This window comes from Patagioenas fasciata, chromosome 28 (assembly GCF_037038585.1).
Source record: "Patagioenas fasciata isolate bPatFas1 chromosome 28, bPatFas1.hap1, whole genome shotgun sequence".
In the NCBI taxonomy this organism is placed as follows: domain Eukaryota; kingdom Metazoa; phylum Chordata; class Aves; order Columbiformes; family Columbidae; genus Patagioenas; species Patagioenas fasciata.
In genome coordinates, this window is record NC_092547.1 from 3,804,915 (window position 1) to 3,828,634 (window position 23,720).

Below are 23,720 nucleotides of genomic sequence, written 5' to 3' on the forward strand. Positions count from 1 at the left end.
ATACACGTGTGCACACAGAGCTCTAGCACACACGTGTGCACACACAGTCCTGCAGCACACATACATGTGCTCATCCCCAAAACCTCCTGCACACCCCCATGGGGGGGTCCAGCTGTGGGGTGCAGGAGCTCCGAGCTGGGGCTCCCCAAACATGCAGTGGCCCAGTCAGTGATGGGCACAAGCCAAAGGGGAACCTGAGGCACAGAGCACAGCCCCAGGGCCCCCTGCAGGTCTGCGGCACAGGGCTGGGGGCTCTCGGTGCTTGCACAGAACGCTTGTGCAAGGCCCCCCTATGGGTGCTCGCTGCAGCAGCACGGGGGGCTCTGTGCCCCCCAAGGCCTCTGGGTGCTGTTTTGGTGGGAGTGGGGGGCAGCAGGGCAGGGGTGGGGGGACCCCAGTGCCCATCCCCACGAGCACCCCGGCCCCCGGTGGCGGAAAGGTTCGGGGTGGGACCGGCTTCCCGCCGGCTGCCGGAGGAAACGGGGCAGGAAGGGCCCGGCTGGGCTCCCCCGTGCCGGGACACGGCTCGTGGTACCGGGGCTGTGTCAGGTGGGGGACACGGGGGTGTCCCCAAGCAGAGCCCAAGGTGACTCCGGTCACCCCGAGGTCTGGCAGAGGGGAGAGCAAAGGGAGCAGCACGGGGGGGCTGCAGCCCAGGGGACACGTCCCCCCCGCCATCTCTGTCCCCACGGGGCTCCGTCCCCCCACTCACACCACAGGCTGCTGCAAAAAGTCTCTGTATTGGCGAACGCCGAGCGCGGTACAAAAAGCCCGTGGGGGCAGCAGGAGGCAGGACCCCCATTGTCCCCGGTGGGGGAGGAAAGCAGGGCCCCCTGTGCCCCCCAGCAAGGAGGGCACCGATTCCTGAGATGAGCGGTGGCTTCGCAAGCCGCCTCGGGGGTGTCCCCATGTCCATCCCTTTGGCGCCGTGACCCCCACAGCCGAGCTGGGACCCCCGAGGTCGACCCCGAGCTCCTGCCAGCGGCCCCGGGGGGCGGTGGGGGGCGCACGGCCCCGTGCAATAAATAAATAAATAGGTGCGGGGTCCGGTTAGAGGTGGCCCTGGGCTAGAGGTGGCTCTGGGCTAGAGGTGGCCCTGGGCTAGAGGTGGCCCTGGGCTAGAGGTGGCTCTCCTCCTCCTCCAGCGCCCGGTTCAGTCCCGGGATGAACTTGAGCAGCCGCCGGCGGAAGCTGCTGTGCCGGCCCTTGCGGGGGGCGGCCGCCCCCTCTGCGGGGTCCCCGGCCCGGGCCCACAGCCGCCCCGCAGCCCCCGGGCCCCCGCTGCACTTGAGGCTGGCGCTGCGGGCCAGGGCCGGCCGGGGCCGCGGCGGGGGGGGCGCGGGACCCCCGTTGTCCCCGTCCTTGTCCTTGTCCCCGTCCTTGTCCTTGTCCCCGTCCAGCGAGTCGGCGGAGGCGAACAGGCAGGTCTGGTAGAGGGAATCGTCGCTGCCGCAGGCGCTGGCGCGGGGGGAGCCGCCGGGGAGCCCCCCCCCGGCCTGCAGGCACCAGCGGATTGACTCCAGCGTGTCGTAGATGTTGGGGTCCTTGGCCACCACGCCTGATGGGGGACACTGGGGGTCAAAAGGGGCCGGGGGTGCCCCACAACGCCCCCCCCAAGCCCCCACTCACCGCGCACCAGCCGCTGCTCCTGCACCATCAGCGAGCGGTACTCCCCCCACTTCTCATACAGCGTTTGCTGGGGGGAAGCAGACGGCGGTGAGGACACTGTGGGGGGGTCCCCAGCCCCTCCTGACCCCCCAGTCCCCCCTTCCTCACCTTCAGGTACTGCAGCCGGGCCTCCAGCTCAGCCCTCCGGATGGACGTCCCGTAGAGCGTGTCCAGCCTGTGGGGCAGCAGCCGTCAGCGTGGGGACCGGGGGCCATTCGGGACCCCCCCGTACCCCCCCAGCTCACCGGAGCGTGTTGCCCGAGCTCTTGATGATCTCCACGATCTCCCGGTGCCGGACGCCCTCCACGTTCAGCCCGTTGACCCCCGTGATGGTGTCCCCTGGAGCGGGGGGGGAAATGGGTTCAGGGATGTTGGTCCCCAGTGCTGGGGCCCCCCCTGCCCCCCCAGGGTGTGCTCACCGGTCTGGAGCCCCGCAGCCTCGGCCGGGCTCCCGCCGTGCACCCGGCACACGAAGGTGAACATCTCCACGCTGTTCCTGTCCTGGTGGTGCAGCCCGTAGGTCTGAAACAGGGGGGCTGGTGAGGGGCACGAGGACCCCCCACGTCCCCCCCAAGCAGCATCCATGAAGTGGCAATTGCAGCATTTAATTGTAGCCAGGTGATGCGGGGCAGCACCCCAACCCTGGGGGGTTTTGCCCCAAGTGGGGCCCCCCCAGCCGCCCCCGGCGTCACGGTCGGGGAGGCTTCGGTAACCACGCAGCTCCGTCACCACTAAAAATAAACCCTGGCTCAGCGACAATTTAAAAATACCCTCGATGCAAAGCAAGGTACGGGCTGGAGGGGTGGGGAGCGCGGCATGGCTCGGCACAGCTCAGCATGGCTCGGCACAGCTTGGCACGGCACGGCACAGCTTGGCATGGCTCGGCACAGCTTGGCATGGCATGGCACGGCACAACTCAGCATGGCACGGCACAGCTTGGCACGGCACAGCATGGCATGGCTCGGCACAGCATGGCATAGCATGGCACGGCACAACTCAGCATGGTACGGCACAGCAGAGCTCAGCATGGCACAACTCAGCACAGCTTGGCACAGCTTGGCATGGCACAGCACAGCTTGGTATGGCACAGCACAGCTCGGCACAGCTTGGCATGGCACGGCACAGCTCAGCATGGTAACCACCTGGATCTCGAAGCCGAAGGTCTCCTCCGCCTTCTTCTCCAGCGTCACCACCCTCCTGGGGACACAAGGGTCAGGGACAAGGCAGAGCCCCTGGCACCCCCCACTCCAACGACACTGCTTCGGGGTTCGGGTTTTCTGGGCAGGACCCCAAGGACAGGAGACCCCCCATGGACAGGACACCCCCCCCAGGGATAGGAACCCCCAGGGTGGCCTTGGCCAGAGCCCTGCAGCCCGTCCCATGGCCGTGGGGTCCGGGGGTGTCAGGTCACCCCGGGGAGCTGCGTCCCCATCGCTGCTCTCCCCCCTGTAAAACCACCCCCATTTCCAGCCCCTGGGGGGTGTCCAGGCCCCAACCCCCTGGGACACGTCCCCAGCCCCACACCCGCATGTCCCCCCATCAGCAGCGCCCGGTCCCCAGTCCCTACCTGTGCTCCTCCGGGGACTGGCTCGGGGACACCCACCTGAACCCCGCGCCCTGCGGCAGAGGGACAGCGGTCAGCGGGGACACCGTGCTGGGACATGTCCCCCCGCCCCCTGCAGGGTCAGCCGAACCCGCGTGTCCCCTCCAGACCCCACCAAACCGCGGGGAGCACCGTGCCAAAGCGGCACCGAACCAGCACCCGGGTGCACCCGCTGCCCCCCCGCCCCAGGCCGGCTGGGCATAACGAGGCTTTCATGGGTGCTCAAAGCCACCCTCACATCTCCCCCACGCTTTGACGTCACCTGCGCCGCATCCCACCCCACGCCACGCTCCGGGGGGGACCCGGGCACAGAGGGGCCCTGTTGTGGTCACAAAGTCGGGTTTTTTCATGCAAAGCTCCCCCCCCCCGCCCAGACAATGTCCCTGTTGTGGAGGGCGCGGACGCGTGGGTGAGCAGAGGGACCGGCCGGGCACAGCGGGACCCTCGCCGCGGGGCGGGAGGTGACGGAGCTGTCCCCAAATGCCCCTCTGCAGTCAGTGCCACCGCAAGCTGCACCTCGAGGGTGGCACGTGGCTCATTTTGATGGCCACCGAGTGCCAGCAGCTCCCTCTGCTCTGCGCCACCTGCATGTCCCCAGCCCTGCAGGTGCCACCAGCCCCGTGGCTGAGTGGTCCAAACCCATCTGTGGGCGTTTAAGTGCAAAACCACCAGAGTCGGGTTGCGTTCACCACAGGGAAAGTTGCTGCCAGTCACGTTGGGCGCCCATGTCGCCCCAGTGACGGGGAGGTGACGTGGGACACCCCAGCACCCTCGGGGACGTCGCCGGTGGTGGCCTTGGCGGTGAGCGGGATCCAGGCCACCGCACGTGACCCCGGCCGCGCCAGCACGGCCCCGAAAGCCACTTCTGCTCCGGATGTCGGCTGCGCTCTCGCTTCCCCCCGACGCTCAGGAAGCGCCGCGGGGCCGGGGGGAGCGGCGGGGCGGTGACAGCCCCAGCGCCACCAAAAAGGGGCTTTCCCAGGAGCACGGTGGCGGATGGTCCCATGTCCCATGGAGCCAGACCCCAAGGGACCCTCTGCCCCGTCTTCCCTGTGGGGCAGAGCCCGGTGGGGACGCATTTATCCCGGTGGCATGGCCACGTACGCTGGGGTGGGGGCCCGTCCCTGGTGTGGAGAGGAACTGGGACAGGACGTGACGCTTGGGGGACAACACTGGTGTGGGACGGGGACTCTGGGAAGATGCCGGTGGAAGATGGGAGCGGGGTGGGGAGACGCTGGGGCAGGACGGGGGGGATGTCACCGGGGCAGGATGGGGACACAGGACAAGGGTCGGGGGGGTCACCGGGGCAGGAGCAGAGCCCAGGAGAAGCCGCCGGGGCAGCCCCGCAGGGTGCGGGCACCAGGGGCCGCGCAAGACGGGGTCACCTCGCACCCCCACTCCCCCCCCCCCGGCCCGCTGCTGATGGCGGCGCCGGGTCCCCACCGACCCCGCTGCACAAACCGGGGGCACCGGGGAGGCTCCCCCGCCCTCCCCGCGCCCGGGTCCGCCGCCAGCCCTACCTTGCGCACCCGGGGCAGCGTTCCCCCGGCAGCCGCCAGCGCTCGGTAGACGTCGGCGGGGCCGGGGCGCTCCGGGGCCGCCGCCGCATCCTCCTCCTTCGGCCGGAGCCGCCGCAGCCGCCGCAGGGTCATGGCCGGGCCGCGCCGCCCCGCGCGCCCCTATATAACCCGTGGGGGGCGGGGCCAGAGACGGACACGCCCCCTCTGCGGGAGAACACGCCCCTTCCCGCGCCCAACCACGCCCCGTGGAGCGCTAAACCACGCCTCCTAGCCGTAAGCCCCGCCCCGCACGGGTCCAAGGCCCGCGAAGGGACGCGGGGGTCCGGGATGATGCTGCGGGGACCGGGGGGTGCAGTGGGGCTGCTGGAGGGGATGCGGGGACCAGGGAAGCGCTGTAGTGGCCCAGGGAGCCCCTTGGGGGTGGTAATGGGAGAAACTAGAGGGGTTTCCCCGCACAGAAGCCGCCCCAGCGCCCTGTGGCACCACCCTCCATCAGAAGGCTCTTGGGTGGGTGGGGAGGGCACAGGGAGCGTGGGGACAGAAGGAGGTTTGCAGGGGGTCGCGATGGCCAAGGGATGGGTGCAGGGACCACGGCAAGGGGATGGAGTGGCACAGGGGACGGTGACAGCCCGGGGACCGGGTGGCTCAGGGTGGGCAGAGGCCGCGTCCCACAGCCCCGGCGGAGGCTGAGCTGGGTCCTGCCCCGCTGGCAGCCATCCGGATCAAGAAGCCCATCAAGACCAAGTTCCGCCTGCCCGTCTTCAACTGGACGGTGCTGAGGCCCAACAGGATCAGCGGGTGCTGGAGGTGAGCCTGGATTTGGCCCGAGCGCTGGGGGTGACACCACTGCCCCCCTGAGCCCTCAAGCATGTGCAGCTGTTTCACCCCACCAAACGCCACCCCACCACCAAAGCCGCATTTAGGATCTAATTGAAGGCAGAAGGTGGGCACGGGGGAAGCTGGAGCCCCTGATCTAATTGAAGGCAGAAGGTGGGCACGGGGGAAGCTGGAGCCCCCGGCCGCGCTTCCAGCGTGGGTGGACGGGATTTAAACCGCTCCTGCAAGAGCTCTGCCCGCGCTGAGGACGGGGGCACGGGGGAAAGAACAATTCCCGGAGGCAGACGCCGCGTCTGCCGCAGCCACGTTGCGCGGCTCGGGCAGCCCCTCGCAGCAGGAATTTTCCAGCTGGAACTGAGGGTTTTGCCCAGATGTTTGTTTAAAATTTGCCAAACTAAATGAAGTTAGAAACAATCCCGCTGGCGTTCCGGCCCAGGCGCCCGCCCACGGGGGTTACGGGGAGGGAAGCTCGCTCCCAGAGTTCAGCTTGGGAAGCGCCAGGGAAGGACAAGACCGAGCCCACCAAACCACAACCCGCTCTTGGGAACCATCCTGCACCCCAAATCCTGCACCCCAGGTAACGACCCCCCCCAGTCGAAAGCAGCCCAGACCACAGGTCCCATCACATTTCCTAAAAGAGGGATAAAGATGATTTTTGCTTTTAAAAAACCCGTTATTCTCACCTCACCTGCTCCCTGTGTTTCGTGAGTTTCCCGGGGGCTGCAGACAAAGCTGGAGATCGAGGAGGGGCCGGAGCCCAGATGGTGGCTCCCCCTCCCCAGCATCCGTCTGAGCCCGCGGGACCCCAGGGCCCGGCGGATTTTCCCCGCTGATCCGCTCACAACATGCTCGTTCACAGGAGGCTCTAATCAGGGAGAATTAGCAGGGGCAGTTTGCACAGCACCGGCTGCCCTGAGCAAACAGGATTTCACAGGGAGGCCGGGCAGTTTGGGATAAGATCAATCATTGGAAAAGCCGTGGGGACCCAGGGGGAGCTGCACAATGTCCCCCCCCCCACTCCAAATCACCGCATTTCAGCTGCTCATCGCTCCGTGGGTTGAAAACCCCGCTCAGCCGCATCCTTTGCTCCTGAGCGCATGATGGAAGCTGAACCTACACCAATAAGGGTATACTCAACATTAAGATTTGCTGAGCAGGATTCCTGCAGGGATTATTTGAGGGGTAGGTGAACGAGCCCCCCCAGACGCTTCTCTAAGCTCTGAGGGTCCTCAGCACTCAGCTCCCACCCCCCCAGCAAACAGCGAGAGCCTCCAACACCTCACGTGAATAAAACCAACTTTTAATAATGTACAGCAGAAATCGACAGCCTCGTTTTTTTATATTAAACAAAAGATTTCCTATATTACATCGTATTTACATTTGCATACTGAAGAGGTAAAGTGTCTAAGTGGCTATTTTACAGTCCATTTCTAATAAAATATACAAAACCAAACAAAGAGAAGGGGCAGAGAAGTACCAAGAGATGCTCCGAAGCCAGCGTACCACGGGGTGACCCTGCGCCACAGACAAGAAGCACAAGCTCCGTACCTCGGCCTCCCCAGCGCTGTTTGCCATCGGGTATCCGGCGCCTCCCCGGTCTGGAGCCGCTGCGGCGTCCGTCTCATCTCAGCTCCATAGTGTTGCATTCACCCAGCGCTGCCGCAGCCGGGCGGTGATTCCTGTTTGCTACCAGTCAGCTAAGTAAGCACCGCAGCTCCCCGTGGTTGCATGAAAAGTGCTGTAGAAATGCTACATAGTCAGCGTTCCCATCTAAATCCCTCTCGGTCTCCACCGCCTCGCCGCGGCCCCGTGCTCGCCGTGGCCGGGCCGGCACCGCTCCGCTGTTTGGTTTGGCGCTGAGGCAGATGCATGTGTGGCTACAGTTGGAGGGAGTCAGTGCGGGTTACGTAGCTGATTTAGCGTCCTGGAGAAGAGCCGCGCGGTCACCGGGCTCGTACCGGGAAACCAGAGCCCGTGGCGGACGTACCTACCAGCGCCAGGGGGTTCTACGGCAGTTTAGTTCACAGGCACCAAGACTTTGACCATCGCCAGCAGCTGAAGAGTCTTTAGGGGATGTGTGAAGCGCCTGCCACCTCAGTTTCTAAACGCAAAGGGGTTTGGTTGAGGGACGGACGGTACCGGAGACACGCGGTCACCTCTGGAGTCACGACAAACGGGGAAGGGACGGCGGCCGATCACAAAGCCGGGACACACACCGGCTAAAACACGATGCAAAAACCCCCCCCTCGCTTCTACACAAAGTCACACACAACAGGGAGTCTGGGGACAGACGGACAAGTGGACAGATACACGGACAGCAAGAACAAACGTTAACCCCGGTGGCCGGAGCTGAGATGAAACCTCAACCTCCCAGAGCGGGCGCGAGGTTTGCGTAGGAACAGTTCCAGTGTAAATCGAGCTGTGTGCATTTGGTTGGCTTTTTTTGTTCTTTTCAGTGATTTCTTTACAAACAGGTCAAGAGGTAATCATTAGAGATTGATTTTCTTCTCTTATAAAGAATTAACAATATTAAAAAAAGTTAAAATCCAGACCCTCCCATAAAAGAAGAATTCAAAAAAGAAACAACAACAATCAAAACCACTCCAGTTAAAAGTTATGGCTTCAGAGTTACGCATCGGAGATACCGACCGAGCCGCCGAAACCGGCACTTCCCACGTTGTGTTCGGTGCTGCCATCACCCAAAAGCTCTTACTTCACCGTGATTTGGCATTTCATCAGAAAATCCATGCACCCCCCACCTAACAAGTCATACACAGCCACTTCCAGGTTTATCTATAGATGTGCAGTAAAAAGATGGGTGGTGATTTCCAAACCCAGGGCCCCTCGGGGGGGTTTGTTTTATTCATCCGGGCGCCCAACTCTGAACGCCCCTGGGTGGGGAATGGGGGTTCTGTCTGCGGGCGCAGCTCCCGCTCTATCTCCGACTCACACCTCAGCTCCGCGTCTCTCCCCTCAGGTCTCTTTTCCACCCTACCAAAAAATTACAAACCCCAGGGGCTCAAGACAAAATCAAAAAACCCTGGATTCCAGGAGCAAAGTGGAGTTCCTCATTTGTTTTATCTTAAAAAAAGGGGAGGGGGTGGCAGTGAGGCGACCCCATGGGATGAGGGTCCGTTTCCCCTGGCCAAGCCAACGCTTGCCACCCGGCACGGGGAGCACCAGCGCGCACAGCTCAGACACATCAAAGGACACACTCGCGGTTTGCACATGCACAGAAAGCACGGACAGACAGGAGCCGCCCACCGGGCGGACACCGCACGTCTACGGGAGGAGATGAGCAGGCAGAGGGACGCGCGCCCCGCGCATGCAGACACCGTCGCGCACACCGACAGCCAGTCCCATTGCAGTTTTTCGACGGGTTTGTTTTCAAGCTTAAGAAAAAGGAGGGAAACGGTTTCGTGAAGCTGATAAAACTGTTCAGGCTCAGCCTCTCAGAAGGGAGCACCATTTGTTTTGCGAATGCATGAACGTGCCAGTCCCTGGAGAAACATCCTCAGAGTACGGCAAGAAAACCTTCCCTTTCCCTTCCCACTCCCAGCACCGGCGCCTCAACCGCCACGCGCTGAACTTTACAGGGATTTCCGATAAAGAAACAAAGAGTTACGGTCATGGCTGAGATCCCTCAGGTTTAAGTCCCTCTCAAGTCTTCACGCTGATCGTAAAAAGGTTTCTGATTGTTTCATACCCAAGCAGGGAAGGGAGCAATTCTAAGGGCTCCGTCACCCCACCGAGCAGCCTGTAGGTCACGCTGTCTGGTTGGTAGCAGTAGATTGGGCAGAAACACGAGGTAGGCCTCCGTCACACGTCTACTCTAGCATGGCAGTTTTTGTGCAGTTTCCTCCTGCTGGGGCTCAGGGTCTAGATTTTCACATCCTCCTGGACACTGAGCTGGGAGAGGGTTTTCTTAATGCGGAGGGCGGTGAGTCGAGCCGCTCCGTTGGCGTACCAGCACTCTCGCATCATCTTACCCATCACCCGGAGCGCCTAGGCAAGAAACAACGGCAAGTAGAGGCAAGAAACAACGACGCATGGCAGCGCTGCCCACCTTGGGCTCCCGGACACCGGTACGGCCCCTCCACGCCTCCGAAAACTGGAGCTTTACTCACCTCAGCGAGGGGATGGGGACGTAAAATGAAAGCAAACCTTACCTCGTAGCTTTGCCACCAGTTGGGGATATTAGGTCGTAATTTCTGATCACACACGACCTTCCGCATCTCCTCAATAGAAGGATCAGAGGGTACAAGGTCATAGTAGGGAAGCTGATACTCCTCATGGATACCTGGAAAGGCAGAGAAGGAGAACTGCAGCTCCTGGAAGAAAGGATCCTCGGCGCAGCACTCACTGAAGGCAGACTGATCCTGGTTTGGGCTATGTGACTCATTCCTGAGATGTGTCAACACTTTGCAGTTATTTAGAACAGAAATGAAGAATCTGGGACTCGAGTTTACAAGAAAAATTCAGGGAAATAAAATGCAGCTGCCCAAATTGGAATGGAGTCAGCGTGCTGCGATCAACGCCTCCCAGCACAGCGGCAGGGCCGGCAAAACCGACCGAGCCGAAGGCAGAAGGGTTGTCACCCGCACCGCGGTGCTGCGCTCCTGATTCGGGGTCGGTCACCACCAAATCAGCACCAAAACTCCACCCAAAGGAACATCAGCCACCACACAGAGCATTAACCCACATGGGCCAGTCTTAACAGTAGTCGTGGCTCAATTCTGTTCACTCCCTTGGTAGCAAAACATCATCCCACAGCTCTCCAGGGTCGCCCCCAAACCTCAAACACCCCAAATAAGAACCACCGAGGCTGGGAAATCCAGGAGCGAGCCGATGGCACAGGTACGTGAAGGGTTTTACCTCCTGCGTTGCACCGTCGAGCAATCTCCCAGTAGACCAAGCCCAAGGCGTAGATATCGGCGCATTTGAATGAATCAAAATGCTTCATGTTAATGGTTTCATCCAAGACTTCGGGGGCCATGTATCTGCAGAGCAGAAAAGGAACAGTGTGTTAGTTTGGAGAGGGGATTCCCCGGGAGATAGTAAGTGGTAAGTTTTCCCACACAGCATTTCTCAAGCAGACAAAAGTTAATCAAAACAGAACTGGGCCCCACGGAATAAGTGTGAACAAAAGAACTCAAAAAGAATAACGAGTTGGGAAAGAGGTAAATCATCCAAAAAGCTCATCAGCCTCAAAAGGCTTTTGAGAAGGCCAAGCTTGTTGTCAAGTACTGTGTGAGCTCCCTGGTGCTGAGTTTAGGCAGCCGGCCTGCGCCTCCCAGCTTTGCGGCACAGGAGACGATGGTACCGATGCACCTTCAACATCAATCCTGGCACAAGCTGACACTTGGAAATGCTTAAGAGAACGTCACCAGTGCTCAACCAACAGCTCGGGCACTTGCTACAGTCACACTCCACCACCTTCCAACGCTGGCCAAGAACACTGTTCTCCTACCGTTTGGTTCCGACCCTTTGATTTGGTGCAATATCAATCGTATCCGTAACCGAATCGTGCCGGACAGCCAGCCCGAGGTCGGCGATGGCACACGTGCCGTTCTTCTTCACCAAGATGTTCTTGGACTTCAGGTCTCTGTGAGCAATCCCAGGCTTTCCTAGCAGAGCAAAACAAAAAGCAGCAGAGGTCAAGGTCTGGTGAAATCTATTACTCAAACTGGCGCAGAGGCAGCACCGGATTTCAGGGCGTTAGTTAAACTCTCGGTGTTGCAACACATTTTCCTGTTTGGATTCGCTGGGGCGCAGAACGGAGCGGCGCTGGCAGCGATGCAAAGGCACTGCTGGTGCAGTAGCGCCCACAGACCTCAAGAGGGACTTGAACTCCATCGTCCCAGAAATCAGACACGTTGATGTGCATGTAAGTTTATAATTCTGCTGCTGCCTGCGCTAACATCCCACCCAAGTAGCACCAGTTTTTGGATGGGGATGAGAAAGGCTGATATAACCCCCAGGAGGGAGCGCAAGGTTGTGCACAACATGAATTCTGCTTTATTCTCCCCCGCCAAAGAATTCCCAGCACCTTTTCATCTTACCCTGAGTCCCCACAATCTCCATGTGCAGGTGGGCCAGCCCGCTGGCAGCGGACAGGGCGAGCTTGATCATCCCCTCGATAGTCACTGTGTAGCGATTAAGGTAATCAAAGAGAGATCCGTGCTCGTGGTAATCGGAGACGAGCCACAGCTGAGTCCACGTTCCGTTATCTGCGGCAGAGAAGAGACAAAGCGGGGATGGCAAAGCCACTGAGCATTTGCAGCCTTGTCGTGCAGAGAACTGCTGGGTAAGGCTGCAGCTCAACAGGAAACCCAGGGGAAAAGAAGGTAAAGAACTTTAAGGCAAAACACGACTTTGTAAGCTACGCCTAATGCACCATCATGTCTCTCAACACCAGCAGTAATTTCACCATCTTTCGTCAAGAAACATTCAATATGTAGCTATTTGTAAAGCATGCTGACAGGTTTTTTAAGCATTTAATTGTAAATCCAAGTGAAGAAACACCAACTCCCGCGTCACCCCGGTGAAGTCTCAGCTCTCAGGACCTTTTTACCTTTGTTATCCGCGGCGATAAAGCCCAGGATGTTCTCGTGTCGCAGCATGACGGTTTGATATATTTCTGCCTCCCTAAACCAGGAGCGCTCCTCACGCGAAGAGAAGATCTTTACAGCGACGTCGCCCCCGCGCCACCGGCCGCGCCACACTTCGCCAAAGCGGCCTTTACCGATGATCTCCTGAAGGACGATCGTCCGAGCCACGGTCCGCTGGACAAAAAGCGGCAAACCTGGGGACAAAACACAGCAGGAGTGAATGCCTGCTGCACCAAAAGAACCTCCCGAAAGTGCAGAGTGTGTGTTAGAGCATCACTAAACCTAGAAGGTTCTACATTTGATAACAACCAGCAGCCTGAGAGCCAAACCAGGCAACAGTGGTAGCTCCTGCTTGGGCAGCATCTGCGTCTCGCTTTGAAGTGTCTCACAAAGCACCAGCGATGAGGCAACGAGCAGCTGGGGAACTCAGATCAAAGTCACTTTAGTCTGAATATGCAAAGAGTGGAACTCGTTGAAGACAGACTCTGCCAAAAAGCAGTAAAACCCCCCGAACTTCTCTTGGGAAAGGAGGCCTAACGTCGCTGCCGGCTCTTCCGAAAGCTCCAGAGCTCACCTGCCGAGACTGCGTTCAGAAGAGGTCTGAAAACATTTTATATATAGCAGATACAGCGCTAAAGGGTTATTCCCTGGTCAAATACCAGGTTTTATATTCTCTGCCTCTGTGGATTCTCCTACAGTTTCCATCTCCCAAATTTTTATTTCAACTGAACTGCTTTCACAGTTGAAAGCCATGAATAAAACGATGACTCCCTGATCCGTTCTGGGGATGATTTCTTTTAATTGCTACAAAAGTGAACACTGGACGTTGTTCGTTCACTTCAGAAGACCCACAGATCCTTTGGGGTGAAATGGGCTGTGCAAATGCAGTATTTGGACACCGCAACATTTTCAGCTGCTGGGCTGTTTCCCATGTTGCTGGCAGCTCTGGTGCAGGTGACATCCTGCATCACCCCTGAGCCAGCACCCCGCAGCTCAGCTCTTCGTGTCCGTTCCCAACCCAAAGCCCGTTCCAAGGCTAAATTTGAAATAGATGCAGCGTCTGAGTTATCCTCTCACAGAAAAGGAGGAAAGCTACACAAAACTCTAAGGAGGAGCTGAACTGTTGCTCCCAAGCGCTGAACGCTGACACGGGGCCGTGGTTGCAGCGATTACCGCGTGACTAAAGTTAAAAAACACCCTCCACATTACTCACAACAAGGCAACCTGAACAGGCTGACGAAGCAACGGCCTCAGAGCCACGCGGAGCTGTGGCAACCGGGAGCCCAGCGCAGACTATTACAATTAAAAGTTGGCATTCGTCATTTCCAGTCATATCTTCGTACCTGAGCCAGAGCCAGAGGTGGAAAGATCGTAGACGAGATCTTGCAAGGTCTTATCCTTCGACAGGCACATTTCACAAGAGGGGTCTTCCACGTCCAGCCGCTGCCGGTTGTGATAGACCCGTTGGTGGTGGTGAAAAACAAAGACGAGTATGATCATGACGACAAAGACGAGGAAGACGGGTCCGGCAATCACGGCCACCAGCTCCACAGGACCCCAGCTCGACGGGGATTCGTTTTCTTTCAGATGTCCTTGAAAAGAAAGGGAGGAGAAAAGCAGACGCTTTTAGAAGATTATCACTCCTTCCCAAGCGTTCTTTAAGGGCTTTCTTGTGTTTTAATTATCCCTTCGGAGCCTGGACAATTTTAGCTTGCTGTTGCAGGATGGTAGAAGACACATCACATTTAACACAGGACTGATCAAGTCATCGGGTGGTCAAATTACAACTAAAACCCCCAAAAGAAGATGCTGCTTCAACTGTGGGATCAGGGATTATGGTACTTGGGATGGGAACCTGTTCTGGGCTGAGTTTGCTGGAGCAGCCGGCATTTTCCCTTCCATCTGAACTCTCTCAGGCCGCCGCATCATGCAGCAGAAGCTTATATTTAACTGTAGATGAATATCACTGCTGCTTTCAGGAGCTTGTAGGATAGCGGCAGCAGGGCCAATAAGGTGAGAGGAGTCTCATAATATTGAGCTTCTGGGCGCAAATGGGAAAAAAAGCCCTAACTTTTGGCAACGTCTCCTCCCCTAAAGTACAAGCTCATCAGCAGGCGATTATTTGTCGGCCACAGGGGAGTCCAAGCAACTTCCCATTTTAATATGAAGTAGTTTGTTATTATTTCCACTTTACAGATCAAGGAAATAAACCTAGTGCTCAAGTTCACACAGGGAAGAAGTGAAAACAGGGCTGAGAACTCCTTATTCCCAGTCCCAAACAGCTGCTCTCCTCCCCACTCCAAACACACCATTTATTGAGCTCGTTACTCACCGCTGGGAACCATTAAATCGATTTTGTTGCAGAAATCAGAGTAGCAGCAGTGAGTATTCCGCAGATCTTCCGAACTCAGGCAATAGAAGGGTTTCCCGGCAGGAATCAATTTGGCTTCGGGAATGCAGGTCCGAACGTGATGTTTAACGCCGTCCAGGTTGAAGACCGAGACCATGCAGGCGCCATCCGTTTCACACGTGGAGTTGGCTTGTTTGCAGTCGGAGCACAGGCACGTCAGAGCTGCGGAGACCAAACCAACACCATCTATCAGAGATCACAGAAAACTCCCTACTTTAAATATCCCATTTTAGGGGAAACGCGCAATTCTCTGGCTTGGAAATTAGACTTCAGGAGCCAAACAAGTCATACTCAGTATTTCAGACCCACAAGAACCCAAATGAAGCGCAAAATACAACATGGGAGCACCATCTCCAGCAAATTAAGGAGCATCACTTGGAATTCAAAGATATTCACAGTGCTGGAAAAGCCTCTTGGTCCCGGGTCTAAGTGCAGCTGAGTTCCCCTGAGCTTAACAAAAACTAAGCGGGTTCTGATCAACTCCAGGGTGGGTTTAGGAGGGAGAGACTGGTTCTTGTCTTATTTCAGACCCACAAGAACCCAAATGAAGCGCAAAATACACCATGGGAGCAGAGAAAGCTTTCCAGGCGACCGCCCAAACACCCCTTGACGCAACCAACGTCACCCCTGCAAACTAGGCTGGATTTTACCGAGATCCACTCCCAACCCAACGTCAGAATTCAATAGAAAACAATTACTCCAACTGACGGGCTCAATTCCACCCAAACCCGCTGTCCAGGCTTCCTGAGCTCCACCAGGAGCCCGTTAGCGAGGGACGACCACCCCAGCTCGCCCGAGACAACGAGGAGTCGGCGGATGCCAAAACAAACCCAATTCAAACCGACTCCACAAGCCGAGCGTGCTACACCCGACTAGATCAGTCACTTCTTTAGTAACTGCTTTCCTGCTCCGAGACGCCACCTTGGGTCAAATAAATTCCTGGCTTTCCGCCTGCTCGCCATGAAGATGATTTGGGTAGAGAACGAAGGAGAAACTCCAAGGCGGATTCCCACATCTTTCCGCCTCCCAGCTGTCATTGTGCTTTTCTCAAGCTGCCTCAAAAACTGTAAGCAAATCCCCAGGCATTGGCATCCTTGGGAACAAAGAGCAAATCCAACAATGTCAAGAAGAAGGGTGGGGCTTGTTTAGCAGCGTTTTCTTCAGCTTTCATCAGATCTTGCAGCTTCCCCGGAGGGATTCAGAACATGTACTTACCCGCTGCGAGAATGGTCTTTCAGGTAGAAAGGGCTGGGAGAAGTGGTTGAAAAGATACGAGCGCCACGGTTAACTCTCCGTGGTCTGAAATAAATCCTGGATGCGGTTCCTGGCATCCTCTTGGGTTAAGGACATGAAGGAACGTCGCTGTCGACACCGGGGATGTGTGTTGGGCACCTCCCGTGGGCAAGGGAAATGAACCCTCAGTCGCACCATCTCCAGCAAATTAAGGAGCATCACTCAGGATTCGAGGATATTCAGTGCTGGAAAAGCCTCTTGGTCCTGGGTCTAACTGCTGCAGAGTTCCCTTGAGCTTAACAAAAACTAAGCAGGTTCTGACCAACTCCAGGGTGGGTTTAGGAGGGAGAGACTGGTTCTTGTCTTATCTCTAGGTAAATCAGGCTAATTGCATTACTATTAATTCTCTCCGGACGCCGCGCTCCTGGTTTCCCAGCTGCGCTATTTCAGCCGAGCTGAACGCAGATGCAGGGGGGGTTTGGACCAGCACTAAAAAGCCCATTAGAAAAACAAAAAGCTGTTAAATGAGATATCTTTAAAAAGCATCAGGAGCAAATGTAGCTTATTACTATGTGCTTAGCACAGGGCACGGGATGGAGAACAGAAAGGACGGGGAAGATCCCAACACCAAACGATATGGAGAAGGGCTGAGAGCACCAATTCTGCTGATTTTAAGGGGAAACTTCATAATAAAAGGAAAAAACCCACTGATGTTCAACCTGACAAAGAGCTCCCAGTGCAGTGTTTAACAGTGGTCAGCACAGCACAGAAAACACAATTCCTTTGAAAAATACACACGCTTGGGGAAACAAAGGTTGGTTATAATGGAGTTTTTATGAAAACATGAGAAACGGCAGCCAGGGCACATTCCTGCCTTCAAGCAGACTTAAAAGGGAGCTGTCTTAAAGCATCTCCTTGATTATCAAAAACTCAAGGTACGAATTAAAAACATTCAAACCACGCACATTTCACCACGCGGGCTCTTTCCATGTTGATTCAGATACAGCAAAACTTGGTTCCTGTTCGACTCATTTCTAAGGTCTCAAAGCTGAAATTTAGCTCATGGCAGTTTTGCTTCCAGAAGCTCAGAAGAAGCAAAACACTTCACTAATAAAACCGGTTTTGTAAACTTCTTATTGAAATATCTGGCGTGAAACCAAGCATCATTTTGAGAGGGAAAAGAGAGCGGCTGGTTGTATCGGCTCAGTTTCATTGGTCTGATAGCAGAGCCCCAGTGCACAGGGACAGAGTCAGAAGACCCTGCACAGGAAGCAGAATGTGCCCCCGGCCTCATCGCCCCTCGCGGTGCCGCCAGCTGATGTTCCCCCTTTGTGACAACTGCTCTTTTTTAACTGCAGCTCTTGGGTTTGCACCTCAAAAATCCACACGGGAAGGAAAGCGGCGTGAACAAAGAAAATTAAGCTTTCAGCACGTGTGTGCTTCTGCTACAGCGTTCACGAGAGGCCCTTAAAGGCCCAGCCTGATGTTTCTGTCCATAACGGGCTGCAGGGGGACACTCGCAGATTTTAAGGAAGGTGGTCAGACCCTTGGGTAGAAGCTGAAAACCAGCTCCAGCAAGGAGTCCAATCTGCCTTTATGTCTTTAAGGAAAAGCCCAGGATACGTGGTTACATCCACATCCTCCCTGAGCATCATCTACCGGAGCGCAGCGAGAATTACGGGGCAACCTGTGCGGGTCCGGCGTTTCAGATTTGATTAACCAGGAGGGAAAATCCTTCTCGTATGACTACCAGGGAAAAGCAGTTGTTGTTTCCCCTTGGGTGGGGGTCAGAAAGCGGACAGGTATGCAGAGCCCCTCACTGGGTATCTCTTGCGAGAGCAGCCGGGGCCGCCTGGGCGAAGCAAAAGGACACAGGAGTGACTAAGAAGCGTTTTTCATGCCACCAGCATTCTTTTGATTTGGGAAGAAAAGCTCCTATTAGGCAAAACATATAATCTACTTAATAAAAGAAACTGACTGGGCTGAAGCAAATCGATGGGGCGAAGGCGAACAAAAGAGCGGTTCAGAGAGCGGGGCGGTCTGATAGAACGCCCGGGGTGAGGCTGCGGGGAAGGTGCTGCGGAATTTGGCAGCAGAGCCGGCTCTATCTGCTCCGCACGCTGATATTCTGCTGGGAGACAAACCCAACCCTGTCAAGAAGCTGTTGAAACAAGCCTAGCGTGAAGCTGCAGATGCTCAGAATGAAAGCTTTGTTCTCGCTGAAGGGATGGATCAGGTTGGTGTTTATACCGAAGCAAAGCTCTCGCTGTGATTTAATCCAAGGCGGTCGTGGCAGCGATGGCAGGAGCGAGCGGCCCGGTCCTCAGCGCTTTCCATACAATCACAGGAGGGTTTGGGTTGAATGGACCTTCAAATGTCACCTTATCCACCATGAGCAGGGACATCTTCAGCAGCTCAGGGTGCTCAGAGCCCCGTCCAGCCTGGCCTGGGATGTCTCCAGGGATGGTTCATCCACCACCTCTCTGGCCAACCTGGGCCAGGCTCTCACCGCCCTCAGGGACAACAATTCCTTATATCCAGCCTGAATCCCCCTCCTTTAGCTTAAAACCATCACCCCTTCTCCTATCACAACAGGCCCTGCTCAAAAGTCTGTCCCATCTTTCTCATTGACCTCTTTTAAGGCTACAATAAGGTCCTTATTTTCCTAAAATCCAAAAGACAAACTCTGCTTGATCCCTCACCAAGGCAGCCAGGGCTGGGGCTCCTTTGAGCGCCCACCCTGAGCCCAGAGGAGCTTCTGCTCTACAAGGGACCCGGCGCAGGGGGTATCAGCATCGCTTTGCATTAACAACCGAGAGGAAAACAAGAGAAGACCGTCTTGCACCAAATCTCCCCATTAAATGTCACAAAATCAATCCAAACAGGTGGGGGGTGTGGATCAGAGCTCCAGGGAGACTAAAATATTAAGCTCTGACAGTCAAAGAACATTTCTTTTTTTCCCCGGCAACTATCTGAGCTCATTTTGCACATATTTATTCTCGCACAGGATCGCATGTGTCAAGATGTCTATGCAGCTAGACAGGGGAAAGTTTCACAGCAAAATCTAATGGAATGGTGTGAACCACCTTTAGAACGCATTCACCAAAACCTCCCCAAGCTGTGCTATGCAAGACGACATCTTCTCAGGGTTAAACACTACCTGATCAAGACGTATGAAGATAATTAACCCGAAGATGATCATTGGTAAAATTGCCGATAGCCACCCACGTATTTACCAGATAAACAGATTTTTGCAGGGATTGCGAGCTGCTGTTCTTTTTCAACAGTTGGAATCGAGGCAGGGAGAACAATGACTTCTGAGCCTCCGCGAGGCTCTGCAACAGGAGCTGCAATTTATTATGTCTCTGTACAGCACCTAACTTAATGAGACCCAATCTGGTAGCGATGCTTTCATGCTGCAGCAGCATAATGGCAGCGAGAGAAATGGAGAACAATTGGGTTTGTAGCTTTGCTGTTTCTTTCATGCTATAATGAAGAGGGACATGTGTGAACATGCTCGGATACCTTGCAGTGTTTTGCTATATGCTGTGCTGAAATAAAGAATAACCTTTATCAGAGTGTGTTCAGCCCACGTTAGGGGTAAAATCCATTGCAGCAAGGGAATAGAGTCTGGTCCCTTCGTGCTCCTCCTTTGGCCATACAACCTCAAAATGCTCAAAGCCACCTGATGAAGGCTTTAAAAACAATGATTTACGTCCCTCTATTTCTCTGCCCCATCAGCTTCTCCTCCTGCTTTTGGATCTCAACATCTCTCCTTGCTGCTGCTTAGGAAATCGACTGACCCGCTGCTGCTCCATGAACCGGAGTTAAAATTAGCTGCAAAGTGGTATGAAAAAAGCACTTTCAGGCAAGTCATCCAGAAACTAAAAATTATACCAGGATATTTAAAGCTGAAAACAAGAGGCTCAACTTTTTCGAGCTGGCTGCGGTCCCCTGGCACAGGTTGGACCTGCCAGGAACACATCGCGGCCGACGAGAAAACAAACCGAATGGCAAAAAACAAGGCGGGAAGAATGCGCTCTCACCTTTCAAGTGAAGAAATTGCCCTTTCAAGTGAAGAACTTTCCCTGCATCTACTCAAGCAACACAAAAGGGGAGCTTCGAAATGAATTTTAAACAAGCGAATTGACAGGAGTCTCATCATTAATAGGTTAATTAGGAGAAGCCTTGACATTTCTGCTGCTGTTGCTCTCCGGCTCAGCAAACAGACATATGGCTCCCAACTCCCTCTCCAGGCTCTGGTCTGACACCTATTTTGTGGTTTAATTTGCTAGGAAAGCAGTTGAGGAACCACCAACACCCCACCAGAAAGCTCCGTGAACAGCCACACGGCAAAGCAGCCGCAGAGACCATTACCCACGGTTTTCTAGGCTTAAAACCCACGCTGGGTGTTCTCGGGAAACCGGCACACGCTTTTTTGGCATCTAAATAACACGTTGTTTAATGTGCAGTCTAAACTCCACCAGCCAGCAGTCCGCAGGTTACTTAAGAAGCCCACAGAAGGCAGCAAGCCTTCATCAAGGGGCTTTAACATGCAGCAAAGTCTGATTTTCTGATGAAAAAATACACATATGGGTCCACAATCACTGAGAAGGGAGGTTGGAAAAGCAGGGGTTTAAATAATCAGGACCAAAGAGGTCTCCACATGACTACAAGCTCAGCACCAGCCAGCGTTTCAGCCCTGTAATACATGGCAGCTTTGTCCCTCGAGACGAGCGATTCCTGCTGGCTCTGCTCGGATAAACCACGCTGGCCGTGCGGCCGAGAACGTATTTCCAGCGGTCGCCACCCAGTGAACTTTGCTTGCTGTTAAGAGAACTGACGTTTGACTTCGCCCCTTTCGCAATCGCCGTTTCCGGAGCATCCACCGCTGGCAGCGGCCGGGGAAAAAACCACCCGGGCTGTCTGGCCAAGGAGCTGAAGGAGTTCAAGAATGCTTGTTGGACACCGGTTTTCATTTCCAGTTAGAGAAGGCTTTCTTGGAAAGTTGTAAGATGTAACTTACGGACCACGCGGAGTTTGCCTGATTTAACCAGGGAAATATTTTAAGCCAGTGTTAATAATAAAATCTGCTGGACCAAGATTGCTCCCCACAGTGTTTGACTCCAATCACGCAAACAAAACCTACCTACAGCCACCCTGTAACATTCCTGCACGGGCACCCTTTTAATTTTCATTTTAAAGGAGCGTGTGGGGGGTGTTTTCTACTCTGTTTACACACACAGCTTCAGAGCACTGCACAAATCAGGATGTTTTACCCACCTACCCCGAAATAAGCAGCTGGGAGGATCTCCTGTATGAAGCACAATGGAAGGACAGCCCTTGTTGGATGAGGATGGGGCATCAGGGCTGTTCCAGCAGCAAATAATTCACATTCCCCTGCTCCCAGCTCCGCACCCTCCTCCCTCGCAGTGCTGAGCTCACACCTCCAACCGCACCGCGCGAACAACACCGCGCGGAAACAACAGCCACGCACCGAGTCCAAACCAAAGGCACCGAGAGTCAGTCGAGCTTCCAGGAGACACATACAGTCAATCGGCCCTTTCCCGTTTATTTATTTTATTGTTATTTTCTTCATAAACACCAGCTGTATATAAAATGCGAGTGATGAGTCGCGCTCGGTCCCGCTTGGCCGTTTGGCACAGAAAAGCTGAAGCACCTTCCTAAGGCTGCGTTTTACTTTAGGTTAAAACAAAGCCCAGTCGCTCTTCCCTAAAGCACGCTTGAATTACCACATTCAACAGGACTCGCAAATACACACCTAACCCACTGCCCTAGTGGGGTTTAAAGCCATTTTCTGCAGCTAACAAGTCCAGATCTGCACGCACAAAGTTATTACCTCCTGACAGCCGGCTGGTAACACATAACACCAACGGCGAGAGGATTGGGGAGGAGAAAAACGTCTCAGTGTGGTTCCTGTTGGAACAGGTACCTGCGTTACACAAGCAGCGATCGCCCTCGATAGCCAGAGAGATGGACTGTGCGGAGAAGCCTGGGACGCTGGGGGAGTCGCTGGCATCAGCCCTACCAAGAGGTGCCCAGAGCCCCTTCAGGCCCCTCTGGCTCTGGGGAAAACCCCTTTAAAATCCTGGAGCTGATACCTCGCTCTCTTCACCCAGGAAACAGCAGCGGTCGCACCCCCCAGGTAAAGAGAAAGGATCGCCAGGGAACAAACAACCCAAACAAAGAGTTTTCCATCGCTCACCTCCCTCCAAACAAATATTGACAGTCGTTACAATCCAGAGGCGCAGGGGTTTAAAAGGGCTTCTTGAAAAATCAAACCACAACCCCCCCCAGATTTCAAGAGGCTCTATATTAAGCACACGCTGTAATCTCTGGCACACGGGGGGCTGCCCAAGCCCCCCCAACAAGCTGGGTCAACAGCCCCATGGCCACAAAGCACAACCCGAGGTCTGACCAGGCTCAGCAGTGGGGGCTGAGCCCCCTCCCAACACCTGCCCCCCGCTGAGCCCCAAAAACCCGCTGGCCCCCACCACATCCATAAAAGTCCAGTTTCCTCCGTTATCCCCCCAGACAGGCTGGGGACCCCGCTTCTCCTCGCACCCAAAGCCAAGGTCAGCGTGTGCCCCCAGGACCCCCCACCCTCCAGCCCCCCTTCCCCAGTCGCTGCTGTTCCCCCAAAACACAACGGGAGGGCACAGCCCCCCAGCTCCAGGGCCCCTCCAGAAAACGGCCCCTGGGACCCCCCGCAGGCCCGACCTCCCATCCCACGGATCCCCCCTATTCCTTCTCCCCATCCCGAAACGCCCTCCCTTGCCACCCCCCCAGCCCCCCCCCCCCCAGCCTGGGGGCACCTCCAGCCCCCACACCCTCTCACATCCCCAAACTTCCCTCTCAGCCTCCCCCCACACCTGCCCCACACCCCCCGGGCCGACCTCACCCCCCGGGCCGACCTCACCCCCCGGGCCGGGCTCGCCCTTGGTCCCCCCGCCTCCCTCACCCCCGCATCGCCTTCCCCCCGGTTCCCCCAACACGACCCCCGCTTCCCCTCACGATCCCCCCCCGGCTCCCCCACCCCCTCAGCTCCCTCACGGCGCCGGGCGGGGGCGGGGCGGCGCGGCCGCCATGTTGTGCCCGGTGCGGGCCGGGCCCGGGGGCCGCCACTCACCGCGGGCCCCGCCGAGCGCCCCGGCCAGGAGCAGGGCGAGCAGGACGGCGGTGGCAGCGGGCGGCGGCGGGGCCGGGCGGGCGCGGGGCGGCGGGCGGTGCGGGGCGGCCATGGCGAGCGCCGCGGCCTCGGTGCCGAGCGGCCGCCAGCGCCTGCGGGAGGGGCGAGCGCCGGCGCGCGCGGCCTGGGGGCGGGGCCAGCCTTAAAGGGGCCGGGCCGCGCCGCGCGTCTTAAAGGGGCGGGTCCGGCGGGAGCGGGGCGGGACTCGGGTGTGCAAGGGTGTGCAAGGGTGTGCAAGGGTGTGCAAGGGTGTGCAAGGGTGTGCGTGTACGGCCGCGCGCCGGGTGTGCGCTGCCGCGTGCTGTGGGCGTGCAAGGGGCGTGCGGAGCGTGTGCTTCGTGCAGCGTGTGTGCGTACCCGGTGTGCAACGTGCGGTGTGTGCAGCGTGTGGTGTGTGCGCAGTGTACAATGTGCGGCGTGTGTGTGTGCGACGTGGTGTGTGTGTACAGTATGCAATGTGCAGTGTGTGTATGTGAAACGTGTGAGCACAGCGTGCAATGTGCGGTGTATGTGCACAGTGTGCAACCTGTGGTGTGCACCATGCGTATGTGCATGGTGTGCAAGGGGCAGTGTGCGATGTGCAGTATGTGTGTGTGCACTGCACGCAGTGTGCGTGTAATGTGTGTGT

General features: G+C 56.6%; 2 protein-coding genes across 2 annotated transcripts; both read right to left on the reverse strand.

The window, feature by feature from the left end:
* Positions 1–724: 724 nt before the first annotated feature.
* TAMALIN (trafficking regulator and scaffold protein tamalin) lies at positions 725–6,397 on the reverse strand. Its single transcript, XM_065858857.2, has 8 exons — positions 4,792–6,397; positions 3,236–3,285; positions 2,811–2,865; positions 2,088–2,190; positions 1,914–2,007; positions 1,777–1,843; positions 1,630–1,696; positions 725–1,558 (listed from the first exon to the last, which is right to left on the reverse strand). The coding sequence occupies exons 1-8, from the start codon at positions 4,921–4,923 to the stop codon at positions 1,119–1,121; spliced, it is 1,008 nt and encodes a 335-aa protein (XP_065714929.2). The 5' UTR covers positions 4,924–6,397; the 3' UTR covers positions 725–1,118.
* Positions 6,398–6,912: 515 nt separating this feature from the next.
* On the reverse strand, positions 6,913–23,181 carry ACVR1B (activin A receptor type 1B). Its single transcript, XM_065858849.2, has 9 exons — positions 23,033–23,181; positions 14,572–14,811; positions 13,583–13,831; positions 12,203–12,433; positions 11,691–11,858; positions 11,099–11,255; positions 10,504–10,628; positions 9,798–9,928; positions 6,913–9,633 (listed from the first exon to the last, which is right to left on the reverse strand). Exons 1-9 carry the CDS (start codon positions 23,142–23,144, stop codon positions 9,508–9,510), a joined length of 1,539 nt encoding a protein of 512 aa, XP_065714921.1. The 5' UTR covers positions 23,145–23,181; the 3' UTR covers positions 6,913–9,507.
* Positions 23,182–23,720: the final 539 nt, after the last annotated feature.

Bases quoted from the DNA above. Each gene is read 5' to 3' on its own strand.
- TAMALIN (XM_065858857.2), bottom strand. From the start codon at position 4,923: ATGACCCTGCGGCGGCTGCGGCGGCTCCGGCCGAAGGAGGAGGATGCG. The intron at 3,286-4,791 runs GTAGGGCTGGCG...CCTCTGCCGCAG, and splicing joins CGCTGCCCCGGGTGCGCAAG to GGCGCGGGGTTCAGGTGGGT. The intron at 2,866-3,235 runs GTAGGGACTGGG...TTGTGTCCCCAG, and splicing joins CAGTCCCCGGAGGAGCACAG to GAGGGTGGTGACGCTGGAGA.
- ACVR1B (XM_065858849.2), bottom strand. From the start codon at position 23,144: ATGGCCGCCCCGCACCGCCCGCCGCCCCGCGCCCGCCCGGCCCCGCCG. The intron at 13,832-14,571 runs GTGAGTAACGAG...TTTCTTTTCAAG, and splicing joins CGATTTAATGGTTCCCAGCG to GACATCTGAAAGAAAACGAA. The intron at 12,434-13,582 runs GTACGAAGATAT...TTTTGTCCCCAG, and splicing joins CACCTCTGGCTCTGGCTCAG to GTTTGCCGCTTTTTGTCCAG.